General features: G+C 51.0%; 1 protein-coding gene across 6 annotated transcripts in view; it reads right to left on the bottom strand.

Moving 5' to 3' along the window:
- Positions 1–25595, bottom strand: part of Cdh23 (cadherin-related 23) — a 323607-nt gene that overhangs the window by 146742 nt on the left and 151270 nt on the right. For 3 of the 6 annotated variants that reach the window (XR_001175416.1, XM_013025633.1, XM_013025636.1), the window contains exons 11-13: positions 9224–9229; positions 7586–7735; positions 6751–6909 (exon numbers count right to left, since the gene is read on the bottom strand). Coding sequence is in view for 5 of the 6 variants with exons in the window: in XM_013025633.1 (XP_012881087.1) it covers positions 6751–6909; positions 7586–7735; positions 9224–9229 (315 nt within the window). In the remaining variant the exon portion in view is untranslated. Of the gene's footprint in view, positions 1–6750; positions 6910–7585; positions 7736–8004; positions 8011–9223; positions 9230–25595 lie in introns of all 6 variants that reach the window. The other 3 variants (XM_013025634.1, XM_013025637.1, XM_013025635.1) reach the window with 2 other exon arrangements.

Genomic DNA, 25595 nt, shown 5'->3' with positions numbered 1-25595 from the left:
TCAGCTAGGGGATCCAGATGATGAATTTTGCTGACCTGGGAGGAGAACAGTAAAGCTACACCTTTGGCCTGCACCCAGGCCTCCGCATGGGCTTGGAAAGTAGAACAGGGTGGAAGGAGGGGGGTGGGGACCGTGGTTCTTTCTCCTCTCTTCCATCTCCCAGGGAGGAGCCTTGCATCCCTCTATCCCCTCAGCTGCTCTCCCAGTTTCCAGTTGGTACCTTCCAACCCCCTCCCCGAGGTCTGTTACTTACAGAGCTGTCATGTGATTCACTAGAAACCTCTCCCCTGGGCAGAAGACCACAGACCCTGCCCTCTGAGTGTCCACCCACCAGATCCTTGACCTTGCTCCTCCTTCTTCCTTCTGGGATGTATATAGTGATTTTGTGTGGGAGACCTGGCCACCATGTCACTGATACAATGCCTTAGCACCCTGTTCCCTACCATCTTCATTTTCTTCATGTCATATAATCACCCCCATATGACAGACTCTGACTTCCTTGTCTTGTGTCACCTGCGGCTCTTGGCAGCTGTACATGGAGGTGCCCTTTGCTTTAAACAATGCACAGGGCTGGGAAGGTGGCTCAGTGGTAGAGCACTTGTCTTGCATGCATGAGGCCCTGGGTTCGATTCCTCAGCACCACATAAGCAAAAAGAAAAAAGCCGGAAGTGGCACTGTGGCTCAAGTGGTAGAGCGCTCGCCTTGAGCTGAAGAGCTGAGGGACAGCGCCCAAGCCCAGAGTTCAGGCCCCATGACCGGACCCAAAAAAAAAACAAAAAAAAAACAAATAAACAATGCACAATCTTGTTCCGGAAGGAAAAGGAACAACTTACTTTCTGGGGCCACAGGATCTTGAGAACACCCAGGAAAGCCCAAGGCCAGTCCTCCCTAGCAGCTTTCTGCAATGTAGAGGCCATACATACTTGCTGGCCTGCAGAGCCAGCCTTGATCTTGCAATTGGGCCTCCAGGATTAGGGAGGGCCAGGATCTCCAGGGATCCTAGAATCTGGTGATCTTGATTTCTGGGCCAGGTAGGGTCTGAAGCTCTGGAGCCTGCCTGACAGGAGCGGGGGAGGGGGCTCAGAAGGCATCTGGGAGACCTCCTGAGCAGGAAGCTTAACGCAGACGGGATGAGAGAGGTCCCTTACACAGGAAATCAGTAGCTGGGGGCCCAGGCTCTGCTACACTGTGCCAGGCACCCAGTGATGGAGGGGCAGTAAAACTGAACTATCTCCCGGCTTTTTCCTATTCCTGATCACTGGATCTATAAGTGGGGAAATGTGGTTTTGTGCGGCTGAGCTTAGGTGTTTTTTGCCCAGCAATGGGTATGGAAATGAGCTCTATAGGGACACAGGGCCTGGTCCTGTGCTCAGAGCTAGCATGAACCATGAAAACCACAGACAGACAGAGTCTCTTTGAGCTGAGAATTATAAACAGCCCCAAGCCAGGGCAAGCTACAAGAGCTGAAGAGCCCAAGACAACACACAGTGGCTCCTTGCTTAAAAACATAGTACATATTTGGGCTGGGAAGGTGGCTCAGTGGTAGAGTGCTTGCCTCACATGCATGAGGCCCTGGGTTCGATTCCTCAGCACTAAATAAACAGGAAAAAAAAAGCCAGAAGTGGCGCTGTGGCTCAAGTGGTAGAGTGCTAGCCTTGAGCTGAAGAGCTGAGGGACAGCGCCCAGGCCCAGAGTTCAGGCCCCATGACTGGCAAAATAAACAAGCAAATAAAAACAAACAAACAAAAAATATAGTACAAATTTCAGATGGTGGCAGCAGAGCACCAGAGCTATGTCCAGGTCCATACCAGGCAGCTCCTGTCATTTACCTCTTTCTGAAGAGTCCTGCTTCTCTCCTGCAGTCACCATACCTTTCCCTGTGCTTTATGACCCACCTGAAGCCACAGCCCAGGTGTTGGCACTCAGGGCTGGGCACAGGCAAGCTCATAGCCACTGTGCCAAAAGAGAATGGGAGTCAGGAGTGGGAACAGAAGACTGGGGGAAGGGGGGAAGACGGGAAGTGGGGGGAAGCTGCAGAGCCAGTGCTCTGAGAAGCTGCCTGGCCCCTGAGTGGGATGGAACAGACTTTGTGATGAGTGAGAATGACAATCACTGTGCCAGCAATCACAGCTGTCACTTACCCAGTGCCCTTCCATGCACTCTGAGCTTTAAATGCCCATCTCTCTGGAACACAGGTAAGTCTTTATTATTGCCATCAACCCCATTGCAAATGCTAGAGCAGCCCTGTGCATGCTCACAGCCAGCCAGCCCCAGAAGCAAGGCTTGAAGCTGGGTGTCCCTCGTCCTAGAGAGGTCCACTGTAGTAGCAGAGAGGTCCCATTGATTATACAGAACTCCTTGTGCTTTTGTGGGGTCAGAGACAACAACAACTGGGGAGTCAGGGTGGGAGCTTCCCCTGAGATTGAGGCAAGGTTGACTTTTTCAGATGACCCTGGCTGTGGTCCAAGTTTGATTGCTTGGGTTCCAAGAGCATGAAGTGGAACAGGATCCCCCACAGCCTGCAGGCTGGGGATGCCTGGCAGACTCAGAGCCAGGAGCCAAGCCCTGCGGCCTGAAAACTGATGGAAGAGCTACATTTGAAGTCTTCCCTCAGAGCTCATGGAGAGGATTGAAGCTGGCCTCCACTGGAGCCAGCCCAGGGCAATGACATCACCCCACCTCCTTTCCCTTTGGTGTCAGTGGTGTTTCCTGTCTGTGGGGGAAAGGGGAGGGACACACAGCACTGAGGTGAGCAGGAGACCAAGAAGAAGAGAGTTATTTGGATCCAGGAGTGGTGAAGGTTAGGAACTCTCTCATATACTTCTAGAAGGGTTAGAGAAGGGGAAACCAGGCAGACAAGAAGCTCCAGGGGTCAGTGGGTGGGGTCCTTACATGGAAGGAGGTATCAGGTGAGGGAGGTAGCTAGGGCACTATCCCCTCACTGTCCTCTGGAACACAGGGAAGAAATGGAGACCCCAGGCAGGGCCTGGCACAGTTACGCCCTGGGACTCAGGTTCTGTGCTGCCAGATGAGGGGCAGGACTCTAAAGGTCGTATCCCTGCCCCCTTCCTTACTCCCCAGTGGTGCTGTGAGGGCCAGCATGACCAGCTGACATTTCTGATGTGTTCCTAGCAGGCTCTGAGCTGAGTGTCCTCCTGAACCAGTTAATTCAATTTTGATGACAGTCCTGCCAGGTAGGATTCCAGTATGGTACCTCCCTGGGGCCACAGAGGTAGAAATTGAGGCCCAGGCTTGTCATGGACCCACGGTGATAGACCTGAGCTTGCCCTCGGCTAACAGGGTGAAGGGCAATCAGACAGGGACCCTGGGACCCTGCTTATCCATGCCTGGCAGGGTGTCTCCCACCCAGGGGAAAACTTCCACTGTTCTAGCCTTAGACATATAAGTTCACCTGACTGCCAGGAGGGTCCAGCATGGCACAGGGTCAGTGCCAGTCCCCTACAGAGTCCTTCCTAGCTTCTGTCTTCAACATAGCCCAACACGGTCTAACCTAGGGTCTACCAGTGAGTTCATGGTCAAGATCAGGGGACTTTGGGTACATTCCAGCCATCTGCCAGCCTTGGGAAAGGGGCCCAGGAGAGTTAGTTAACCTCGCTGAGACAGACTCAGTTTCCTCACCTGCACAGTGAGAACATGCTAGTACCTTTCTAAGAAGTAAAAAATGCGGCATGTAAGGTGGGTAGTTACAGTAAATGCAGGACAAGTGTGCCAGTCCTGTAAGGTTGTCCTAGCCATCTCCTGCCCCCCTTGTATGAACATTCTGGACATGAGGTCTCAAGACAGTCAAAGGCACATTTCAATCTGCCTTCCTTGCTTTACTGTGGGGTGCAGAGAAGAGAACTAGTCATGCAGGACTGACCAAGCAAGCAACCAGAGTTGGGCTCTAGGTCCTCTCTTTCCTCTCTCCCAGTGGCATCTCATGCTGGAATAACAGAGGGCTGAAGAGGCCTCCAGACTTAGGCTGGGGGTGGTCTTGGGAGCAGGGAAATGAGTCTGGTGCCTCCAGCCCAACTGGGATTCCCAGGCTGGCAACCATAGCCACTGTCATAATACCCAGGTCCCCCATGACAGGTGACCAGCCACAGAGGCAGGGCTATGCTGGGGGTGTTGGGAAGGCCCCTTGAAGATGGCTCTGTGCCAGGGGGTGTTGGGAAGGACCCTTGAAGAAGGCTCTGCTCAGCCTTTACTGCAAATTAAAATACCTTCATTTTCGTCATAATTTTTTTTTCTGACACAACTGCCCATGAAACATTTAAATAACATCACAGAAAAGGTCAGGGAGGAGGAATTTCACAGTCCCTGAGCAGGCAGCGTCAACTCCAGCCCCTCTCTTGCAGCAAAGGTAGCTGAAACATGGAGCTGACCTAGGTCTAAGCAGAGGAAGGCTGAGATGGAGGAGGGGAATCTTGGGGGCCAGGACCTGGGGGTCAGGGCAAGGCTGGAGTTCAGGTGGTGCTAGAGGCCAGGGGTGGGGCCAGGATGTGGCCAGGAAAAAAGCCACCTGCCAGGAGCTCTGGCCGCACCTAGGGGAGGTGGGCAGGTATGACCAAGAGGTGGAAGGTGTGCAGGGATGTGGTTGTATTCTCTACAGCCAACTCAGGGAGGTCATTTTTTAAATGAGGAAAATGAAATGAAAGCTGGGAGCACAGAGTGAAGGAAGGACACGGCACATGCAGTACCCACCAGAACTTGTCACAGCACCCCCCTGCACCTTCAAGGTCCCATGAACCTGGCACTGGGGGATAGGAGAGAGGTAGCAGAGCCTGAGTGAAGGAGGTCTGCAACTAGAGGCTGGCAGGATCTGGCAGTTCCAGAGGAGGCTAAGCTTGTTTAGATGCTCTGGAAGGATACAGGGCCAGAGTAAACAGGACTAGTGACAGGGCCAGGCAGGTCCCCCCACCAGCTATGGATAAAACCCTGCGTGAGGGGCTCCACTCAGCCTGCTCCTCAGTGCCAGCCCTGTACTGGTGTCTTTGTTCATACTTCAACCTCACCCTGCTCTGCAAATGTCCTTGGCCCTTCTCCCCACAATAAGAACGAGACTGTAGAGTGAGAACTCCAGGCAAGGGTCTCTTGATGCCCACCAAGGCTGGACCCCACACAGGAATTTTTTGCTACACAGTCCCTGGCCTCCAGGGACCTTCCATCCTCTGCTAGACTTATGAGGCTGGGGCTGTCTGGATGGCCTTCCTCCTGACATTCCTCTGGATGGCCTTCCTCCTGACATTCCAGTGCCGGATTGTGTATGCTCCCTGAGTGTCTGCCATGCGCCCTCTGCTGGGCCCAGGGAAGTGGGAGGAGGGTCCCTGGACTTCAGGCAGCAGGTGATTGATATATTGCTGGGGCACCTTGGAGAAGGCTGGGGGAGCTCCTGGGCTAAGAAGCAGGGGGTGGAAAGAACAGACGCAGCCAACTCACTGTTTACATCTGACGGCCTGACTAGCTAAACATCTGTTTGAAATATTAATAACTGTCAAACGAGAAGGGCCTGGGGGCACAGCACAGTGCCACACCATCTGTCTGTAAGAGTAAACACACTTCGGAGTGGGGGGACCTAGTATGGCAGGCAATGTCAGCTTGGAGGCAGAAATGAGGATAGCAAGGACTCTGTGGGCCTCCTGTGGATAAGGAGAGGCTCTGGTGAGTTAAATTCCTCAAAGATTTATTGAGCAACTTCTACATGAGCTCAGCATCTAACTCAAATTTCATAATACACGCTCCTTCTCTATTTTCAGCCTGACTGCCAACTCCTGGCTTCCCCAACACCAGAATCATGATGGCTAGTTCTAGAATGATGAAATAAGCAGAGACTCAGTTCTGGGACATTGGCTGGACTATTGAAAGGGAACTCCCCACCCCACCACACTAGGGTTGATCAACTGGTAAAAAGTAAGCTTGCATGTGTTAGTGTTCCTCTTGGCCTCTACAGAAAGCAGTCAGGTGCTAGACACCAATCCTGTTGAACTGAGCACCTGGATGCAAACATGCCTGAAATCTCTTTATGCTCTTGTTGCATGAGCTTTTTTTTTTTTTTTTTGGTCAGTCGTGGGGCCTGAACTCTGGCCTGGGCATTGTCCCTAAGCTCTTCAGCTCAAGGCTAGTGCTCTACCACTTTGAGCCACACTGCCACTTCAGGCTTTTTCTGCTTACGTGGTGCTGAGGAATCGAACCTAGGGCCTCATGCATGCAAGGCAAGCGCTCTACCACTGAGCCTAGCCTCCTTCTTTGTGTGTGTGTGGGGGGGAGGGTTTGAACCCCTTCATGATTTCTATATCTCCCATACAAGAGTACTAACTGATATAAAGGGGCACTGAGAGGGTCCCCTTGTTAAAGAACAAGTTCCAGCCAAGCAAAGCTAAGGCTGCCTAAATACCTTCAGGGAACCTGCAGTGCTCAGTTAGTAAGGACTGCCCTCATCAGATATGCCACCTTACCTACCCATTAGAGTTGGAGTACCTGGCCCACCCAGAACCAGTCCCTGTCAGATATAAGGAAGAAAAATCAAAGTGTCTGGGGTCCAATCCCATAATCCTTCAGGTAGGCTCTTTTTCCACACTGCAGCCCCAGCCAGGGAGCCTCATCCTGGAGAGTCCAGACACTTCAGCATCCCAACAAACACTATCTCTAGGTACATGGAGCACTTCTCCCCAACTGCTCAGCAGTTGAGAATTCTTCTGCCTGAATGGGTCTTCCTTGTGAGTTTAGTGGCCCAAGGACATACAGACTCACCAGGACTATGAGCACTGAGGTCCCCACAGTGACATTCTCATACAGGCTGATGTTGTACAGTGGCTGGCTGAAGATGGGCCGGTTGTCATTCTCATTGATGAGGGTGATCTTCACCTTGGCGTAGCCCACATGGTCCAGCACGCTCTCATTGGCAAAGAGCTGGAGGGGGAGAGCAGGGGCTGGGTGAGCTCGCCTCTCCCCTTTCCCCCCCCACCCTGAAAGACCTCCTTGCTCCTTGGTTAGTCTCAGCTATGGCAACGCCTGTTGAAGCCACTTCCAGAAATGTGCTGTGAATGCATCTATCCTTGGTGCACGCGGCCAGGAGTGGCTACTGTTTCTGCTCTGGAGGGAGGGGCAGTGGGGATAGGGCTGAAAGCCACAAGGGCCTGTGCATGGGTGTGCGCACATGCGCGTGCACATGTGCCAATATTGGGACTTGAACATGGGGTCAAGCACTGTCCCTTAGCTTTTTCACTCAAGGCTAGCGCTCTACCACTTGAGCTATAGCTCCATTTCCAGCTTTTTGGCAGTACATTAGAGATGAGGAACCTCATGAACTTTCTTGCCATGGCTGGCTTTGAACTGCAATCCTCAGCTCTCAGCCTCCTGAATAGCTAGGAGTACAAGCTCAGCTGATAAGGTTCTTAAGGGGAGATTCTAAGGCTACACTGGGCCTACTGAGACTGCCCCCAACTCCCAGACATATCCTTAGTCTCCTGTCTCTCAGTGGCTTCTCTGGGAGGCAGGACTTGAAGGGTGGTGCTCTGCCCCTCTCCCTGTGTCCCCTGAGCCCCCACAGCCCAGTGAGGGGAGGGGTGCCATGAGCAAGGCTTACATCAAAGTCGTAGCGGTCCACGGTCTCGTAGTCCAGGGGGATGGCCACACGCATGCGAATGTCTGCTTTCCCTTGCACGGAGGTGGGAGAGATGATGAAGTGGTGGGAATTGTTGCCCACCAGGTACACCTCAAACATGCTGTTCAGACCCTGGGGTGAGGATGGAGAAGCCAGTCAGAAAGTGTGCAGCAAGCTGGGGCCCTGCGGGCCGTGTGGATGGAGGAGCAGAGGGCACTGGAGGGCAAGGCAGTGGGACTGCTTTATGGAGGCATGGAGGAGGAGTACTGGAGGCTGGAGAGGATGTGCTTGCCCCCTTGGTGAGGTCCTGGCTGAGCTGAAGAGATGCTGGCCTGGCTTCCAGTCCTTGCCTCCTGCCTGTGCCTAGGCCTTGGGGACTTTCTTCTAGTTCTTTCTGCCACAATGTCCTTCCCATGTTTGTCTGTGTCCTTCTTTAGCCTCAGGGACTGAAGCTGGGGAGAGGGACCTGACAGCACAACACTCAAGGGACATGGGGGGGGAGAATGGGGAGAGGTAGGGAGTAGGAGGAGGGGAAAGCAATTAAGTAGGCTGGGATGGGGGAACAGGAGGTGAACAGGAGGTGACATCTCTCCCTCTGGACTTGTCAGTCAGGAAGAACATGGCTTTGCTTACATGTGACAGAAGACAGGGTGGCACAGCCCAGGAGGACAATGGATTCTGGCTCAGTCAGCATGGCCATGTCCATATGAGCTCTGCTGCTCCCAGTGGGTTGCTTTGGGGCTCCAGAGCCACCTCTTTCTAGCTCAGTGATTCTGATGGTTCTGACCAAGCTATAGCCCACAAAACCCTCAGAAGCCACCTGACTCTGGCCACACAAAACACAGTGTGGCTCACTCCTGTTTCTGAAGACCCCAGCTCAGAGCCAGTAAGCAGGGTTGTTTATGCTTACAGTCTAGCATGCTTGCAAAGTGTTGGTTCCTTTCCTGTCTTGCGGGGAGATCACCCACAGATACCCCTCCAACAAGGTGGAACCTGAGGGGGGGGATTCCCAGTCAGGACCCTCCTCCTGGCCATTGCTATGGATGCCTAGTGGGCACCAGTCCAGGCTTCATTGCCTGATGGGGGATATAATCCACCTGCTCAGTGCCTGGATAGGGTGATGCTGCATTTTTTGCTGTGGAATACATAGCCACAATGTAGGCATGGCATCTTCCTGGCTGTGCAGGGGAGGTTGGGGATCAGGGAGTTGGGGGCTCACATCTGGAAGCTGTTCCTGGTGAGAGTGGGCAGCAGGGTTGCCCTGACCCTAGAAGTCTTTAAATGTGGGGCTTTCCCCACGTGCGGACTATAGGAAAAACACTTCTCTGGTCCTGTTAGGCTGTGGGGGTTTCAGTTCTCTCTGGTGTGAGGGTCCATCCTGTCAGATGGAGGGAATCAATTAAATGCCTGAAGGGACACTAATAGCCAAAGGCAGTGGAGTGTATCAACTCTGAACAGGCAACACTGTGCCTCTCTCCCCCCACAGAACCGGGAGGCTGGGGAAGGTGGGTGTCTGAGCTGAGCCAACTAGGACCGAGAAATGCCCCCTGCCAAGCCTCCTCTCCACATTGCCCAGCACACCTCCACTCCCAGACCCCCGGCTTGTCAAGGCTCACTTACCAAGTTCTGTCAGTGGGAGTCAGTCAGCCAGAGAAGATGGAGACAAGGAAGAGGGAGCCGGAGAGAAGGAGCCAGACGGGTGTGGAGGAGAAAGGAAGCAAAGAGAAAAGGTGGTGAACCTTAGGTCAGGATAGCAAGAGGGCTGAGGAGGACCCTAGAACCTCACCCTGCACTAGAGAAGCAGCTCCATGGGGCCTCAGTGGACCCAGCTTCAGGGGTCCTGGGGCTTAGAGGACAGGAGGGCTGAGCATAGGAGCAGGGGTCCAAGGAAATTCGATGAGGTCCAACAAGGGTGTTCTCTCCTTACTCTCCCCCTCTCATTGCACAAGTTTAACAGGGAAGTGAGCCTGGATACAGCCCAGCAGAACTGTCATGTTTTCCTCTTTTGCTTTTACCCTCCTTTCTTTCTTTTATTTTTACCAGTCTTGGGGCTTGAACTCAGGGCCTGAGCTTTTGTGCTCAAGGCTAGTGCTCTACCAGTTAAGCCAAAGCTCCACTTCTGGCTTTTTGTTAAGCCAAAGCTCCACTTCTGGCTTTTTGTGGTTAATTAGAAATAAGAATCCCATGGAGGCCGGGTGCTGGTGGCTCACGCCTGTAATCCTAGCTACTCAGGAGGCTGAGATCTGAGGATTGCGGTTCAAAGCCAGCCCGGGCAGGAGAGACTGTGAGACTCCTATCTCCAATAAACCACCAGAAAACCGGAAGTGGCGCTGTAGCTCAAGTGGTAGAGCACTCACCTTGAGCTGAAGAGCTGAGGGACAGCACTCAGGCCCAGAGTTCAAGCCCCACGACCAAAAAAAAAAAAGAATCCCATGGACTTTCTTGCCTGGGCTGACTTCAAACCACAATCCTCAGATTTCAGCCTCCAGCATTACTAGGATTACAGGTGTGAGCCACAAGTGCCCAGCTTTTTTCTTTTTCTTCTTGGTACTGGGGTATGAACTCAGGGCTTCACATTTACTAGATAGGTGATTTTCTACGTAAGCAAACTTCTGGCTTTTTATGCTCTGGTATTTCTTGAGATAGGATCTTGCTTTTCTCTGCCTGGGCTAACCTGAACCTTGATCCTCCCATTTATGCTTCCTGCTATAGTTGTGGTGGCAGGCCCAGCCTTTTCTGTTGAGATGCAGTCTCATGAACTTTATGCTCAGACTGGCTTCTAACTAAAATCTTCCAACCTTATCTTTCTAAGGAGATAGCTATCTGTATAAGCCGTAAGTGCCCAGCTATGTTTTAATTTTCTTAACATTAAAAATGTCAGAGATGTGATAAGCAGACACAAGAATAATCTTTCAATAGTTCAAATGTACAAAGCATAAGCCAGTTACTGGTGGTTCATGCCTGTCATTCTAGTTATTTGAGAATCTGAAATTGGGAGGATTATAGCTTTAGGCAGACAGAGGAGAAAGTTGATGACACCTCCTCTTCAACCAATAGCAGGGTGCTGTGGTGTGTATCTGCCATCACAGCTATCATGGAAGTGAAACAGAGGTAGTTTATGGTCCAGACTTGTATCTAAATAGGAAGTGAGAACCTATCTCAAAAATAACCAGGGCCCTATGTGTTGCTGTCCTGAGGACCTCCCCACCTCTGGCCCCCACCCTCCTGGATCACTTTCTGAGCAGTCCCCTCACATACTCAGCCTGCTGCTGTACAACCTGACCAGAGGACTGGCTCCTGCTTGAGCATGGCTTGTGGCTGCCAGCCCTTGTTATGGAGGTATGCCTGACACATATATCCTGTTAGGTAAATGGGTGCAAATCCCCTTAACCACAGTCCTGGCTAGGGATTCTCATCCCAACAACTTTGTGTGCCAGTCACCAGACTTCATCATGGCCCAATGGCATCAACACACAATCCAGCCTTTTTACAGAAAAGACACAGAAGCCACCAGCTAACCATTCAAGCTACGCAGCTGCCAGGGCAGGATTCACATGTGGGCCCATCCTGCCTTTTCCAGAATCTGCACACACATTTCGCACACTCTGTGTCTGCACATATGCTTGCGCGCACGCACACCAGTACTAGGGCTTAAACTTAGGGCCTGCGTGCTGTCCCTCAGCTTTTTCACTCAAGGCTGGCACTCTACCACTTGAGCTACAGCTTTACTTTCTGGCTTTTTGGCTGGTTAATTGGAGACAAAGGTCTCACAGACTTTCTTGCTCAGCCTGGTTTTGAACCTCCCACTTTGATCTGTGACACAGGGTCTGGCTCTATAGCCTAGGCTGCCCTCAAACTCCATCTTCCCCTAGCAGCTTCCTGAGTGCTGGGATCACAGGCATGTGCTACTCTGCCCTACCTGGTCTGAGCTCTTAACCCTGGGCCTCCAGCTCTCTCATTGCAGTGTCTTGCCTAGAACTGGCACAGAGATTACTGTGTACCACCTGTGTGTACCTGTGTCCAGGTCGCAAGCAAGGGGCAAGCTCTGAGTTGTGAGAGGCAAGAGTGGGTCATGGAGGGTGCCCTTTCCCACGGGGTGGGGGGGCTGTTGTGGCAGGGTGGAAAGGAGGTGTGGGAGAGGCGGGAGGCTCTCTGGGAGCTGTGGAGGGGCGATTTTGTTGGAAAGGGAGATAAGGAGGACATCAAAAGGAGCCCCAGTGTGTGTTGGAGAGGAGGCGGCTGGATTAAATTCTCCTCCAGCTGGGAGAGACGATGAGAAGGCAGATTGGTGGCAGCCTCAGGTCTCCAAGCCGAGGCAGGAGCTGCGGTGGGCTGGGGAGCCGCCAGCTGCTTGCAGGGAGACCTGGTCTGGCTCAGCTTTATTTATTTATTGGGAGGGGGTCGTAATACGAAATCACTGCTGGATCCCTGCAATCCAGCCTCATTGCTGCTGGTGACTGCAGCCTTCCAGCCCCCTGCAGAGGGCAGAGCCTTATCAGCTGGCTGCCAGAAGGGGCTGCCTTCCCCTCCCTAACCTTGCCCCCACCCATCTGGGTCCTAGAAGTGGAGGCCATCCCTCCTCAGCCCTGGAGGGGCCTTTTCCGGTCCTGGACAAAGAGTAAGGCTGGCCTGATCTCCTCTCTGAGCTTGGCTGCCCTAGTGGCCACCTGATGGTTCTTCCCTCTGCAGATGACCAAAGGGAGGGAGGCTGGCCATGCCCTCCAGACTCCCTGTCTTCATCAGAGGCACCTCTGTCCCTCTGTCTCTTAAACTCTCTGCCCACTCCAAACACATATAGTCCTGCTGTGTGACAAAGCGCTGGTGACCTGTCTAGCCTCTTCCCAGCTACATGCCACTCCTGGCTCAGTTTCTCCATCTGTGAGAAGGGAGAAGAAAGGCACTGTCTCCTGAACTTGTGAACTGTGTTCTCCCACCTCCCTGAAGGCAGGCTCTTGAATTTTCTTCCCTCTGCACTTCAAATGCCAAGGACCCTCACCCTACTGAGAACTACAACATACCCTCTGAAGGGACCTTAATTCCTCTCAACAGAAAGGATCAAACTCAGGTGGGTTAGGGATGGCATAGGGAAGGAAAGCAACGATCAAGAATAGCTTTTCTTTTTAGTACTGGGATTTTAACTCAGAGCCTTGTGCTTACTTGAGCCCCCATGTTATGCTTTAGAACCCTGTTCTGCTTTAGTTATTTTGCAGATATATTTTAGAACATCATCCTTCTACCTCTGTCCCCAGAGTAGCTGTGATTACAGGTGCACACCACCACACCTGGCCCCCAAAGCCATCTTTGGGATGAAGTGGTAGGGTCATTGAACACTGTGAGCAAGAACAGCAGGGTCCTTATGAGGTTCCTGGGGTGCTCAGCTGGCTGGCTGGGGGAAGCCCTTCAGCCCAAGCTAGGAAGGGGGATAGGGTCCTGGAGTGCAGAGAAAGGACCCAAACCCAGTGCTGCCCTCCTAGAAATGCTGTCTAGACTACAGTGGGAAGCAGTGGAAGCCAAAACAGCACTAGAATTCAGGCCTAGGCTCAGAATCAAGCCCAGCCTAGAACAGAGTAAGTGTTCAATTAAGAAGAGCCACAGTCATCATAGAAGTACATGGGGTCCAGGAGCTATTTCAAGCCCCTGGCCAGGGATGAGAGGGGCAGGCAGGCAGAAGGATGAAGCTGGGATTTGTGCAGGGGCTAAGGGATGATCACCCCCACCCTGAGCAGCAGCTGTGATCTCCCTCCCCTCCCCCACTGTGCTTTCTATAGGTCTGATCCATGCTATCGAGTGGTAGAAAATCAAAGTCCACAGTATTCTGTACCACCCATTTGTCCACCCTTTCGCTTAATTAACCCCAATCAGACAGCAAAGCAGCCCTTAGCAGACAGGAGGCTCCCCTCCTCTCACCCTCCCTTCAAAGCCAGCAACTTCTCCCTCCTGCCCCTGTTTCTCCCTGCTTATCTGGGCCAATGCCCTTGGGCCAGTGAATCCAAGCCTCCCGTGTTGGTGTCAAGAGTCCTGAGGTCAGTGGAGGACCCTATGGAACTCACTGTTTCTGTTCCCAGCTTTACCTGAGGCTCCAGGGGAACCCACTCAGCATGGTTGGCAGCTCAGCGCTGTCGGCCCTCTTTCCTGCTTTCTAGGCTCCCAGCTCTGCCTTGGGAGTAGTCACCACTTGTGCTGCACAGGGCCAAGGCTGGTGCTGCCCTCCCCTCCCAGAGACTTTTCCCTCCTCCCTGGTTTGGGCTTGAGCAGCTCAGGTCTGAGGGTAGGAACTTGTTTTCTCTGGAGCTGTCACTCTTACTGTACCACTAGGGGAGGCCTTTGTCTCTTGCCTCAGTGCTCCAACTTGCAACATGGGAAGCACACCCTTTGCCATGTTCAGGCACAGTGACAGGATGACCATCCAGGTAGTTGTCTCTCTAGATGAGGAAACTACTTGTGCCTTCATCCTGGACTTTCTAGTTTCCTACAGGAGGTACAAAGTTCCTGTGGTGCCAGGAGCCCATGGCTCACTCCTTAACTACTAAGGAGGCTGAGCTCTTAGGATTATGATTCAAGGCCAGATAGATAGGAAAGTCTGTGAGGCTTTTATCTTCAATTAACCACCAAAAAGCTGGAAGTGGAGTTTTGGTTCAAATGGTAGAGGCTTGAACAAAAAAAGCTAATAAAAAAAAAAAGCCCAGAGACAGTGTTCAGGCCTCAAGTTCAAGCTTCACGCATGCATGCGCGCGCACACACACACACACCCACCCACACACACACACACACACACACACACACACACACATACACAGGGTTCCTGTGGTTATAAGCCCCCAAGTGCATGGCATAGTTGTCCAGTTGAACTAAGATGACTTCTTTCCTTGACCCCTCCTCCAATTTCCATCCCTTTCCTATATTTCCCCTCTATATTCTCTTCAATATTTCACCCTCTTTACCTTCCTCCCCACCCCCAGGTTATCTGTTGAATTCCACGCACGCCTGCACAGACAGGATCAATCCGAGGCTGCCTTGCCTTCAGCTTATCTCTGCTCCAAATGATTGATTTTCCCTCTTTAAGAGTAATTTGCTGGTGAATTCCGTGTACTGCAAAAAAAAAAAACCCTGTGAAATCTAATTCAATCCGATTGGCAGCTGGCACTCTAGGGGTCGAATGCAAGAGGACGATAGTTCTCACCTCGGATGTGTGGATTATTCATGGGTAGGAGAGGGGTGTAAGGTAGCAGATGTTTCTCACTTGCACAAGCATGCATGCCACCTCTCTTCAGAGGAAGCACCAGGCATACCCAGCCCCAGCTCTGCTGGGAAGTGAATTATCATATGCACTGGACACTTAACATTAAGGCAAATGAGGGACAGGTGTTTTTGAATTCATTCTTCCTAATTTGTAACCCATCACCCCAGTGCATTGTGGGAGTCTCATACTCCCAAAACCTAGTTACAACTGACCATCTGACTGTCTCCTTCTGTCCCTCCTATTCCTGGGCACAGAGTCCAACCTCCTTTGTGACTTCATCAAATTGCCCTTGTGGGGTTACTGTTAAAAACAAAATGAAGTTGGGCGCCGGTGGCTCACGCCTGTAATCCTTGCTACTCAGGAGGCTGAGATCTGAGGATCATGGTTCAAACCAGCCCAAACAGGAAAGATCCATGAGACATATCTCCAATAAACAACTGAGAGAACCAGAAGTGGTGCTGTGGCCCAAGTGGTAGAGTGCTAGCCTTGAGCTAAAGAGCTGAGGGGCAGTGCCCAGGCCCAGAGTTCAGGCCCCATGACTGACAAAAAGAAAGAGGAGGAGGAGGAGGAGGAGGAAGAGAAGACCCATTGCTGGGACTCCAAACCCCACCCTCATCCTCACCCATTGCACCAAAGTGTTGTACCACTTATCTGGTCCCTACCCAGGGTGCTATTTACCACTGCCCTCAGCCCTGCCCTCATTCTCCACACAACCAGATGAACCAACTGAAAAGCATAGCTCAGAGGATATCACTCACCCTAAAGAACCATCAATGGCTCCCAAATGCCTGCTGAATTAGGCCCAAACTCCTGGTGGCATTTAAATCCATCCAGCCTGCCTTTCTGGCTGTCTTAGAGAGTGTGCTACAATTGTTGATTTGTAACAGTGGAGAGTGGGTTGGTGTTGTTTATTCTTCTAGAAGCTTCCTCTGGTGCTGGTGAGCTGGGCTCACCAGTTGCATGTCTGAGTAGCTGGAAAGGTCCTTAACGCTCCAACCTTATCGTGGGGGGTGGGGAAGAGGGGTGTACTGGTCCTGGACATTGAACTCAGGGTTTGGGCTTTGTCCCTGAGCTTTTGTGCTCAAGGCTAGCAATCTACCATCTGAGCCACAGCTCTACTTCTGGCTTTTGTGTGGTTATTTGGAGATAAAGAGTCATGGATTTTCTTGTTTGGGCTGGGCTGGCTTCAAACTGCAGTTTTCAGATCTCAGCCTACTGAGTAGGTAGGATTACAGGCATGTGCCACTGACACCTGGCTCATACCCAACTTTTTTTTTTAATTATTAAGTTAGCATGCAGGGGGAAAGAAATATTTGTGTCATCTATTTCTGAGAATTTTAGCATGCACAAGTTTCTCTATACCCTCCCCTACTGCCAGGACAAAAAGCTGTTGCACCATCCCCAAAACTGCTTTGTTTTGTCCCTTTGCAGCTGCTCTTCCAGCCCCTGGCCACCACTGGCTTGGCTCGCTACCCCTGGCTTGGAGATGTTCTGGAGTCACACAGTAATAACATTTGGGACCTGCTTCCTTCATTCAGCTTAATGTCCTTGAGATCCATTTGGATCATCCTGGCACAGTCCCACCACGAACCCTCCCAATTGCCCAGGAAGAGTGGAGGCTGAAGGCTGAAAGGGGCTAAGTGGAAGGGGGAGGAAAGCTGCTAGTTGTTGCCCAGTGAAAGCTGATGGACAGGTTTGGGCACCTCCTAATGAGGGTAATTAAAACTGAAAACAGCAAAGTAAACACAGATGGAAATGCTAATTAGTGTCTATTGATAGGTGTCCTTCTTAGCCCCACCCCCTCTCCAGCCCACTAATCACTGCACTCAAAGCTCCCTTTTAGTCCTAGTTCAGCCTCTCCTCCCCCACCCAGGGCTTTGGCTGCTTCCTCGCTGCCTTCTCCGCACTCCTCAGAGCCTCACACTCACCCTTCTCTCAGCCTGGAACACTTTTCTAACAAACATCCTCACTTCACAGGTCTCTATCAACCTATTAGAGATCCTTACCCCTGGACTGCCTTCCCTCCGTGGTACTCCCCAACCTCCAAACACAGCTTGTGTTTTCTCTACCTGCCCCAGTGTGTTTCTTTAGTCTCTTACCATGGAGTAATCATTTTCAAGAGGCAGGGTCTGTTCAATAGCTAAGAAACAGGAAGTTTCTTAGGGAAGACCCATGTATACTTCTTAAGCAAAATTTCAGTTCTTAATAATATCTTATAATACATAGTAATATATAGTAATAATATATTTACATATATGTCAATTGTGTGTATGCACATATACATATCTATTACATTATATAATTATATTTATATATTAATTATATTACTTATATGTATTAATTGTAAATTGTGTCAATAATCATAATTACATAGATATAGGATATTACATCTATTACACTGTATATTATATACTGTAAGTTAAATCATGTGTTATATAGAAACACACAATATAAAAAAACAAAGCTGTGTTCACTGATGAACAGGCTTTTGACAAATACTGGTTGGGTAGTGAGGGAATGAACAAATCCTTCCTCCCCTCCAAGAGAGCATATACAGTGCATCTCTCTTTTCCCTGCCCCAGGCCCATGGGTGCTAGGGTCCTGCCTGCCCAGCTAGCCTTCGAGAGGCCTCTTGTGATCTTCCTTGCCTAGTTTGCTCAGGGGAGATGAGTGGAGCTATCATCCACCTGGGAAGTGGAGACCCATGCTTAGCACCCTTATACCATGAAACAACATGTGATGCTCTTGATCTTGATTTCTTCTCGCCCCTTAATTCCGTTTTCATGAATTTCTTTCTAACAGAGAGAAACTGCAGCCTGGAGTGGGGGCCAGGCTGTCTAACCTAAGCCTTCACAAATGAATCACAAAGCTATGACAGTGAGCCTGGCCATTGCTGGGCAGTGCCTTGACCCTCTGCCCTAGTCATCCCACTTTAGGGGACAGTTAACAGGAGCCCAGGAAAGCAGAACTGGCATGGCTCTGAGAGCAGGCTCCTGTCTTCCTTGGTGGCCCACCTTCACTGTACCTGCCCAGTGGGACTCAAGTTCCTGTGACTTGTTGAGGACATTTCACAGTCCATGACTCATGCCATGATCCATGCTGATGGGTGACACTAGCAAGGCAAGCTGAGCTGTTCTTGCCCTGACTCTAAGATGGGGAGAGACAGCTAGCACTGTGTAGGGTGTGGCAGGCAGGGGAAATGTAGAAGAGCTCATGGTCTAGAGTGAACAGGGTCCCTGCAGAGGTGGGCACTAAGGTGTCATGGATCAGCCAGGGATGAAGAGGACAAGGGTGTATGTGTGTGGGGTGAGATTTGTCAGTTCTGTTTCTGATCCATCCCAGTAGGGGTGTTCAGGACGGCCAGCCATGCTTTTAGAGTGTGACTCCTTAGATAAAACAGTTCCTCCACTTCCTTACCCAGCTATTCCTGCTCAGGAGCCTGCATGGGGGTGGGGGGGTGGTAAGGGAGGGATGTTGGCACTGTAGCTGCCAAATAGGCCAGGGTGTCACACCCCTGCAGTGGCCAGGGCCTCTGCAAATAGCATGCTAATTACACTTAGGATGAGGCTAAATTAGGAGTTGCCTGAATCACACCATGGACACCCTCTGGTCCTCAGGGAGGATGGAGTATGGGGCGCCAGGAGGAATTACACCATGGGACACAGCCATGGACAGAAAATCCTAATAATCACCACGGTGGCAATACGAGCCACAGTGAAGGCAACTGGGGAGAAATTAATGGGAAAATGCACAAATGGGGCTCTCCTGTTCCACAACAGATTTGCTTTGAACACAGCTTGTATTTTCCTGGAGAGCCTTGATCTTGCGAGGAGAGTGGGGGGGAGGGGGAGAGCAACAGAAGCCTTGCAAACAAACCCCCTGCCCACTGGAGAGTGATCATCCAGGCACCAGGGACTCTGGGGACTGCTGCAAGTACACAGGTATACAAAATCTGTAACCCCCTCTAGGAGGCAGAAGCACAAGAGAACATTCTAGAAATACAAATAGCTGGGACAGGTACCTTGGCCTAGGGCATGGGCAAGGGCCATGCTGGCTTCTCTTTCCTATCTGCCTACCTCTGTTGTTCCCTGAACTGGAGCTTTCTCCGCAAGCCCAAAACCCTAGCTCCTCTCTGAGTGACTTCAGGAGTAAAACCAGAGCCAGGGGAGGGTGTGGGGAGGAGCTCTTCCTCTACTTCCCCCAGGGGCAGTGCAAAGTGGGAGATTTGCAACCAGATGCTAATTACAGGTCTGGTTAATGGGAGAGAAAGGTTGGGATGGATAATGGAGTGTCTAGAATCTTCTGTCTGCCACCTCCCTCTTTTTCTCACTGCTTTTTAGTGCTTAGAGTCTGGTCCAATTGCTTAGGACAATTGGACATGGAGATCCATGTCATGGGTGACATCAGCGGGGAGGGAGAGTAAAGAGCATCTGTGATCACTTTCCAGAGGGACACAAAGCACAAAGCAGACCCCCAGCTACAGAAGCATGGGGCCATGTGACCGGAGAAACTGGTCCTGTCTCCTCTCTGATCCCCATCCTACCTGGGTGGGTAACTCAGGATGCCAAACTCAAAGGAGCTCTGGGGGATGGGGATGGGGAGTGGGAGGATCCCCTGTCAGTGAAGACAGGAACTTTTTATGCCAAGTAACCCACCCCCCCAGAGCAGTCTGCTGAAGTCCACAAACTTCCTTCTCAGAATGTTTTTAACTGCATAAAATAAAATAAGAGGACCCAAATTACTTAGTGTCAGTGGCTCATGTCTATAATCCTAGCTACTCAAGAGGCTGAGATCTGAGGTTCACAGTTTGAAGTCAGCCTGGGCAGGAAGTCCATGAGACTTATCTCTAACTACCAAAAGCCCAGGAAGTGAAGCTGTGGCTCAAGTCATAGAGCACAAAAACTCAGAGATAGCACCCAGGCCCTGAACTCAAGTTCCAGGACCAGCACAAAATAAAATAAATAAGAAAATGAAGATCAACCTCTACTAGCTATCCTGAAATACAATTATCCAAGTGTTTAAAAAGCTATCTGTAGTTGTACCCATGCTTCAGCACACATTAAATAATGAGATTCAGCACTGGGTCTGACATCCGATGTAATTTCAGAGTGGGGCAGGCACACAGAGTATTCTGAGATTCCTGTAACGTGATTGGATCATATGGGAGATTGCTTCTTGGGGGTCAAAATCACAGCCAACTAACTGCATTATACTGGAGTGGTGGCTGGGTCTACATCTATAACTAAGGGAGGACTCTGGGGGTAGGTTCTGTGAGTTGGAAGATGCAGGGTCTTCTTCCATCCTTGTGGATGCCTGGGGGAGGAGTGAGTGGTACCCCTTTTCTCCCTATGTTAAGAACCTCTGGACTGAAAGAGAGAGAGCCCCTGGGCTCTACAGGAGCACAGCGACACCACAGCCTGGACAAACTAACAGGAACAAATGTGAAAATAAATTTAAATAACTACAAGATTGTGGTGGTGGCTCCCTTTCAGGCTTGGAACACATGTGGAATGGAAAATGAGGGTGATGGATAAAAATAAAGACTGGGATTAGCAGGGAAACCAGAGTGATTGCTGCCCCTCCCACTCAGCAAAGCCAGAATTCTGAACCGTGCCTTTTCTCTCTCTTTTTCTCTCTCATTTGCTTGCTTTTATTTACTGGTGATGTCTTCTCCTTGGGGAGGTGATTTCCCCCCCTATATCTCTCAAATAAATAAACCGTGTCATCTGCCTGAAAGAGGAACAGGCTTGTGGCAGATGTGCCTCTGATCACCTCTGTGGTTCAGGTCCAGGTCCTCCTTCCTACTGGCCATGCCAAGGGTGTGGCGGGGGGACCCACTCTGTATGCTGGTCTTCTAGTGGGTCCAAAGCCTCTGCATTTCCAGGGTTGGGGGGACCCCCTGGAGGCCCTGGTCTCTTGCTAGAGGAGGCTGGCCTTTGCCCACACAGGCAGGCAGAGGATCTCACCTGTCTGATGCCCCAAACAGAGCCACAATTTCCCATTTTTTAGCAGTTCTATCTGGCCGTGCCTGCCCCTATCTGTCCCTTATGCTCTGAGCGGAAAAGTGGAAGGGGAAATTAATAGCATTTGGAAAACTGAGATGGGAGAAATTGGGGGGAGCCATGTCTACAAATGGAGAGCCCTGAGGCTTACACATGAAGCCCATGGCTGAGATTCAAGGCCAATCTCCATGATCCACTAGCTGTGTGATCTTATTCAAGCCTCTCTGAACCTTCCTGGCTCACTGACAAGGGCAAAATAGCATCTATTTACCAGGAGTTGGGACATGAGTTATAAGGATTAATGTATCCAGAATGCCTTGGATAAGGCAGGCTCAGTTCTAAACACAAACACACACACACACACACACACACACACACACACACACACACACACACACTCCTACCTCACAGCAATTCTAGTTCTGGGTGGTAGCTATGGCCACTGTCTATTTTACAGATAAGAAAACAGAATCACAGCACAAACATGTCCCTTGAGATTCCACAGAGCAAAAGTGGCAGAGCCAAGGTTGCAACCCAGGCAGTCTGGCTTCAAAGCCCTCATATCTATTTTTAAACCAGCTATCTTTCTCATCGTGAACTGTGAGGGTTGTTCTGGGTGGATGCGTAGGTATCCTGGGAAATGTGGGTAAGATGAGGACCCAGATCCTGCGTTGGGGCATTGTCAGGCCTGCCCTGTGATGATGCACCAGCACCTCACCCTCCCTGCCTGAGGCCTCTCAGATGGAAACAAACCCTGGCCCTACAGATGCTTTCCCAGAGGTGGACAGGAGGCATAGAGGGGACAGGATTTGATGGGGCAGAGCTGGGCTGAGAATCTGGCTGGCACTCTTTCTGCCACCTTCCCTGCATGTCTGAGCAGGTCCAGCAGTGGAGTGTCAGGGTCAGAGTTCAAACTCTTAGGCCCCCTTCAGATAAGGTCTAACAATGCAGCCCAAACTGGCCTTGAACTTGAGATCCTCTTACCTCAGCATTCCAAGTGCTGAGATTAAAGGTGTGACAACTAGTCTTTTGTTGTGTTGTTGTTTTGGTTTGGTTGGAGATCAAATCTGGCATTGCATGTGCCAGATCAGTGCCCCTTGGACCACTTTAAATGAGACAGCCTATGTCACAAAGACAATGTGTGCTCAGGGTTCTCCTGGAAGAGTTCTTTTTAGGTGCTGGGGTTTAAACTCACACTCTCCTGCCTGTTAAGCAGATGCCTACCACACCCCAGCTGCACCCTCAGATTTCCTCTGTGACAATTCTTTTTTTTTTTAAATTTTATTTTATTTTATTTGTGAACATACTGTACAGAGGGGTTACAATTGCATGGGCAGGATAATGCGTACATTTCTTACCAAGCATTGCAGCCTCCTCCTTTGTTTCCTCTGTGACAATTCTTAAGGGCACTGTCCTTGGACTTTCAGGCTTACAATGTAAGGGCCGGGGTTCCTTGGCTTCTTGTAAATATTGTGAGAAGGAGATGGCAAACCTGCAGAGAGCCTCCAGCTGGCCCCACATAGCCCCACTGACTGGAAAAGGTGCAGGAACAACATTACTGATAGCTGCAGGCAGGACTGGCAATTTTCAGCTATGTGGACCAATGGGGTGGGGTCTTGTACCAGGCACAGAACATTGAAAACAACTCTCTCCCTGGTATTTGTGAAACAGCTGAGGCAGGGCCAGTCTCCCTCCTAAGGGGGAGACAGACAGATAATCTACTGGCATCTGGGTAGGACAACTACACAAAAAACACCAGCCATCCCAAAGAAGTCTCCTTTCCAGAGGGGAAACCAGGATGCTGGGGCCTGTGAAGAAGGTAGGCTGGGGGCTGCAGGCAGGCCAGGAGAGGCCAGGCCATACTAGAGAAAGCATAAGGGCAGGCAGTGGGCCAAAGCGTGGGTAAGGGTGGGTAAGATCCAAGAGGATGAACACATAGCTTATGTACCATGGTTCCATAGAGCTATAGGAAAACTGGAAATCTCAGGGCAGGCGGTGGTAGTGAGGAGTGATGCTGCTGAGCTTGTAATTTGAAACTGGGAGATGAGTTCCCACCCAGGCTGACTTTTGGGTCTTTTTACATCTGCATTACAACCATCTATTTGCATTTCAACTGTCATACAGCATAAATGAGCTGTTGTTATATGCAGCCCACCCACAGCCCTTTCTTCCCTGGCCCTCAGTGAATTTTCTACAGCCAGGCAAAGGAGGAGAAGAAATTACTCCTTGAGACTTGACAGTGAATGCTGTGGAGTGGTTGGGGGACAGCAACAGCTTCTTCATTGCACCTCTGCTGTTGTCAATGGGCTTGGGGGAGCCTGAGATCCAGTAGGAGGTCTGAGACAAGGGGTGCAGACATCTTCTAGGGGTTGTTATATCAGCCCCCTAGGTAAGGATCCACTGCCACAAAGTTCTTACTGAGAGTTTCAGCCACTTCCTCCTTCCTTTTCTGGGTTCCACTGGCCACCCTTTACTGCCCCACAGTGGACTCTTGGGATCATGCTTCCTACCCAGCCTGGAACCCCGCTTGGAAGAAGCCCTGGGCCACAGCAGTCCAACAACCACCATCATCACTGTGTGTCCCTGCAGAGCAAGCCCACCTGCCACCGGGCTGGTATGTGGACCCTTCAGTGCCATGAGGAGACACAGAGCAAGGATATCATGCACTCACATCATCAGGTCACAGCCATGGGGACAGCCAGCGACTGCCCCCGTGCTACAGAGCCCGGAACAAAGGGATCTGGTCTTTGCAAGCTTTCTTCCCTGGGTTAAATCTGAGCCAGACCAGTCACCATGAACCTAGCCACAAATCCCAATAAGACATGTTCTCCCCTCAGAAAAGGAGTGAGGTCAGGTGGTTTTAGGTCTCTTCAGTAGTTGTTTTATTGCCTTTCTCCAGATCTCAGATATTGGGCCAGACCAACAGCCTGTGTCTGGCATTCCTGTCCCAAAGAGGCCGAGCCCTGAACCTAGGGGTTCAGGCATGTCTTCTCTGACTCTTCCCTGGACCTGAATACCTCTGAGTTCTGCCAATGGCAAAGAGATGGGGCACAAAGTAGCACAGATGAGACATAAGCAGATGAGACTTTCTTCCTGAGCCACAGCTAAGGATGGAAGATTGGGCTACAGCCCTACTTGGGACTGGATGAGGCCTGATAACCTCAGGACTTCCAGTTGGGGCCTCTGGGTAACCTCCCCGCTTTTGTCAGTCCTCCTCTCTGTACCTCCCTATGCTCTGGAGAAGCTGAACCCATGGAGAGGAGGCTGAGACTCCACGGGGAGATTCCGGGCCACCTACTGGAGGCAGGTAGACATGGAACCCAATGAGTAGTTCTTTAGGGTTCTAAAGTCTCTAGCAGCTGTGCTATCTAGGCAGTGCTCACCAGAGGCTGGGGGGCGGGGCAACTCTGTAAGTTCCTACAGACGCTAGAGACAGGCTTCCAATAAAGGGAGCCTAAGAGAAAACTGGAAGTAAGGTTAGCATGGCCTTGACCCCTGCAGCCAGCTGTGGGAAGCAAGGTCTGCATGATACTTATGGGTCCCAGCCGGAGCAGAAGTTGCAGCTGGCAAACAGTGAGGATGGCAAGGATTTTTCTGTGTCAAGCCCTGAGTATATCTCCATCTCTCTCCTCCTCACTGCATACCTAGCTCATGCCTTCTGATGCAAAGCTTTTTCCCACTGTCCCCCACCCTGCAGGAGGTAAAGTGGTAGCACGCGACCAGCAGGCTGCTATTAGAAGTCACAAGGCTAGCTTGTGCAGTGAAGTGCTAAAGACCTGGTACTCAGCCCCCAGCTGTCTTTCCCCCTTCTGCAGTGACCCACAGAACTGCACATTGTGCCCTAGAGTGACAAGTGACCATGCAGCTCCAGACCCCTGCTGGACAAGTAGCCCAAGTCAGAAATAAGATTGTGCTGGTGAGTGGGGGTGGGGGGTGGTGGAGGGTAGTTAACTTGTTACTGCAGCAGAAACTGACAGATACATTGTCTTTCTCATTTGTTCTGAAACACTGGAGGAGAGGGAGGATTAGATGGGGTCATTCATTCATCTGAGGTCACGGAGATAGTTAATAGCAGACTGGACTTAAACACAGGCTCTGTGTGTACACACAGCTCCTGTTACCTCTCCACTGGATTGTCTCTAAGATCAAGTGCAAGTATCCACCCTGGGTCTCAGCCCACCTGCATGGCTTGATCCCTGCATTGTTCCTGTGCATTACTTCCTGGTCTACCACTACCTCTAGGTTTCTGCTGCCTGGCTTCCATGGGCCCCAGGCCTCACCACCAGTCTCCCTGACATTCCACAGCTCAGCCAGAGGCTCCCTCCTTCCCCAGAGCTGACCTGATCCTCCCAGCCCATGCTCCTTCCTCAGCTGAACCTGCAGGTCTAAGACCATGGGTCCCATGCTGGCATAGCACTTTCCCTTCTCTTGTGTTTTATTCTGTAAAATCAAGAATGGATTGTGTTCTGAGGTTCTCACTCACACAACTGTCTCTAAAATGGGGGTTCGGCACACTAGGGTAGGGGTAGCAACACGATCCAATTTTGTGTGAGAAAATATTAGAACTTAACTGGGTGCTGGTGGCTCACACCTGTAAAACTAGCTGCTCAGGAGGCTGAGAGCTGAGGATTGAGGTTCTAAGCCAGCTCGGGCAGGAAAAGTCTGTAAAACTAATCTCCAATTAATCACAGAAAAAGCCAGAAGTAGAGCTGTGGATCAAGTGGTAGAGTACCATACTTGAGCACAAAAG

Source organism: Dipodomys ordii, unplaced genomic scaffold (genome assembly GCF_000151885.1).
Source record: "Dipodomys ordii isolate 6190 unplaced genomic scaffold, Dord_2.0 Scaffold86, whole genome shotgun sequence".
Lineage (NCBI taxonomy): Eukaryota > Metazoa > Chordata > Mammalia > Rodentia > Heteromyidae > Dipodomys > Dipodomys ordii.
Note: the sequence above shows the minus strand (reverse complement) of the source record. Positions and strands in the feature narration are given on the sequence as shown.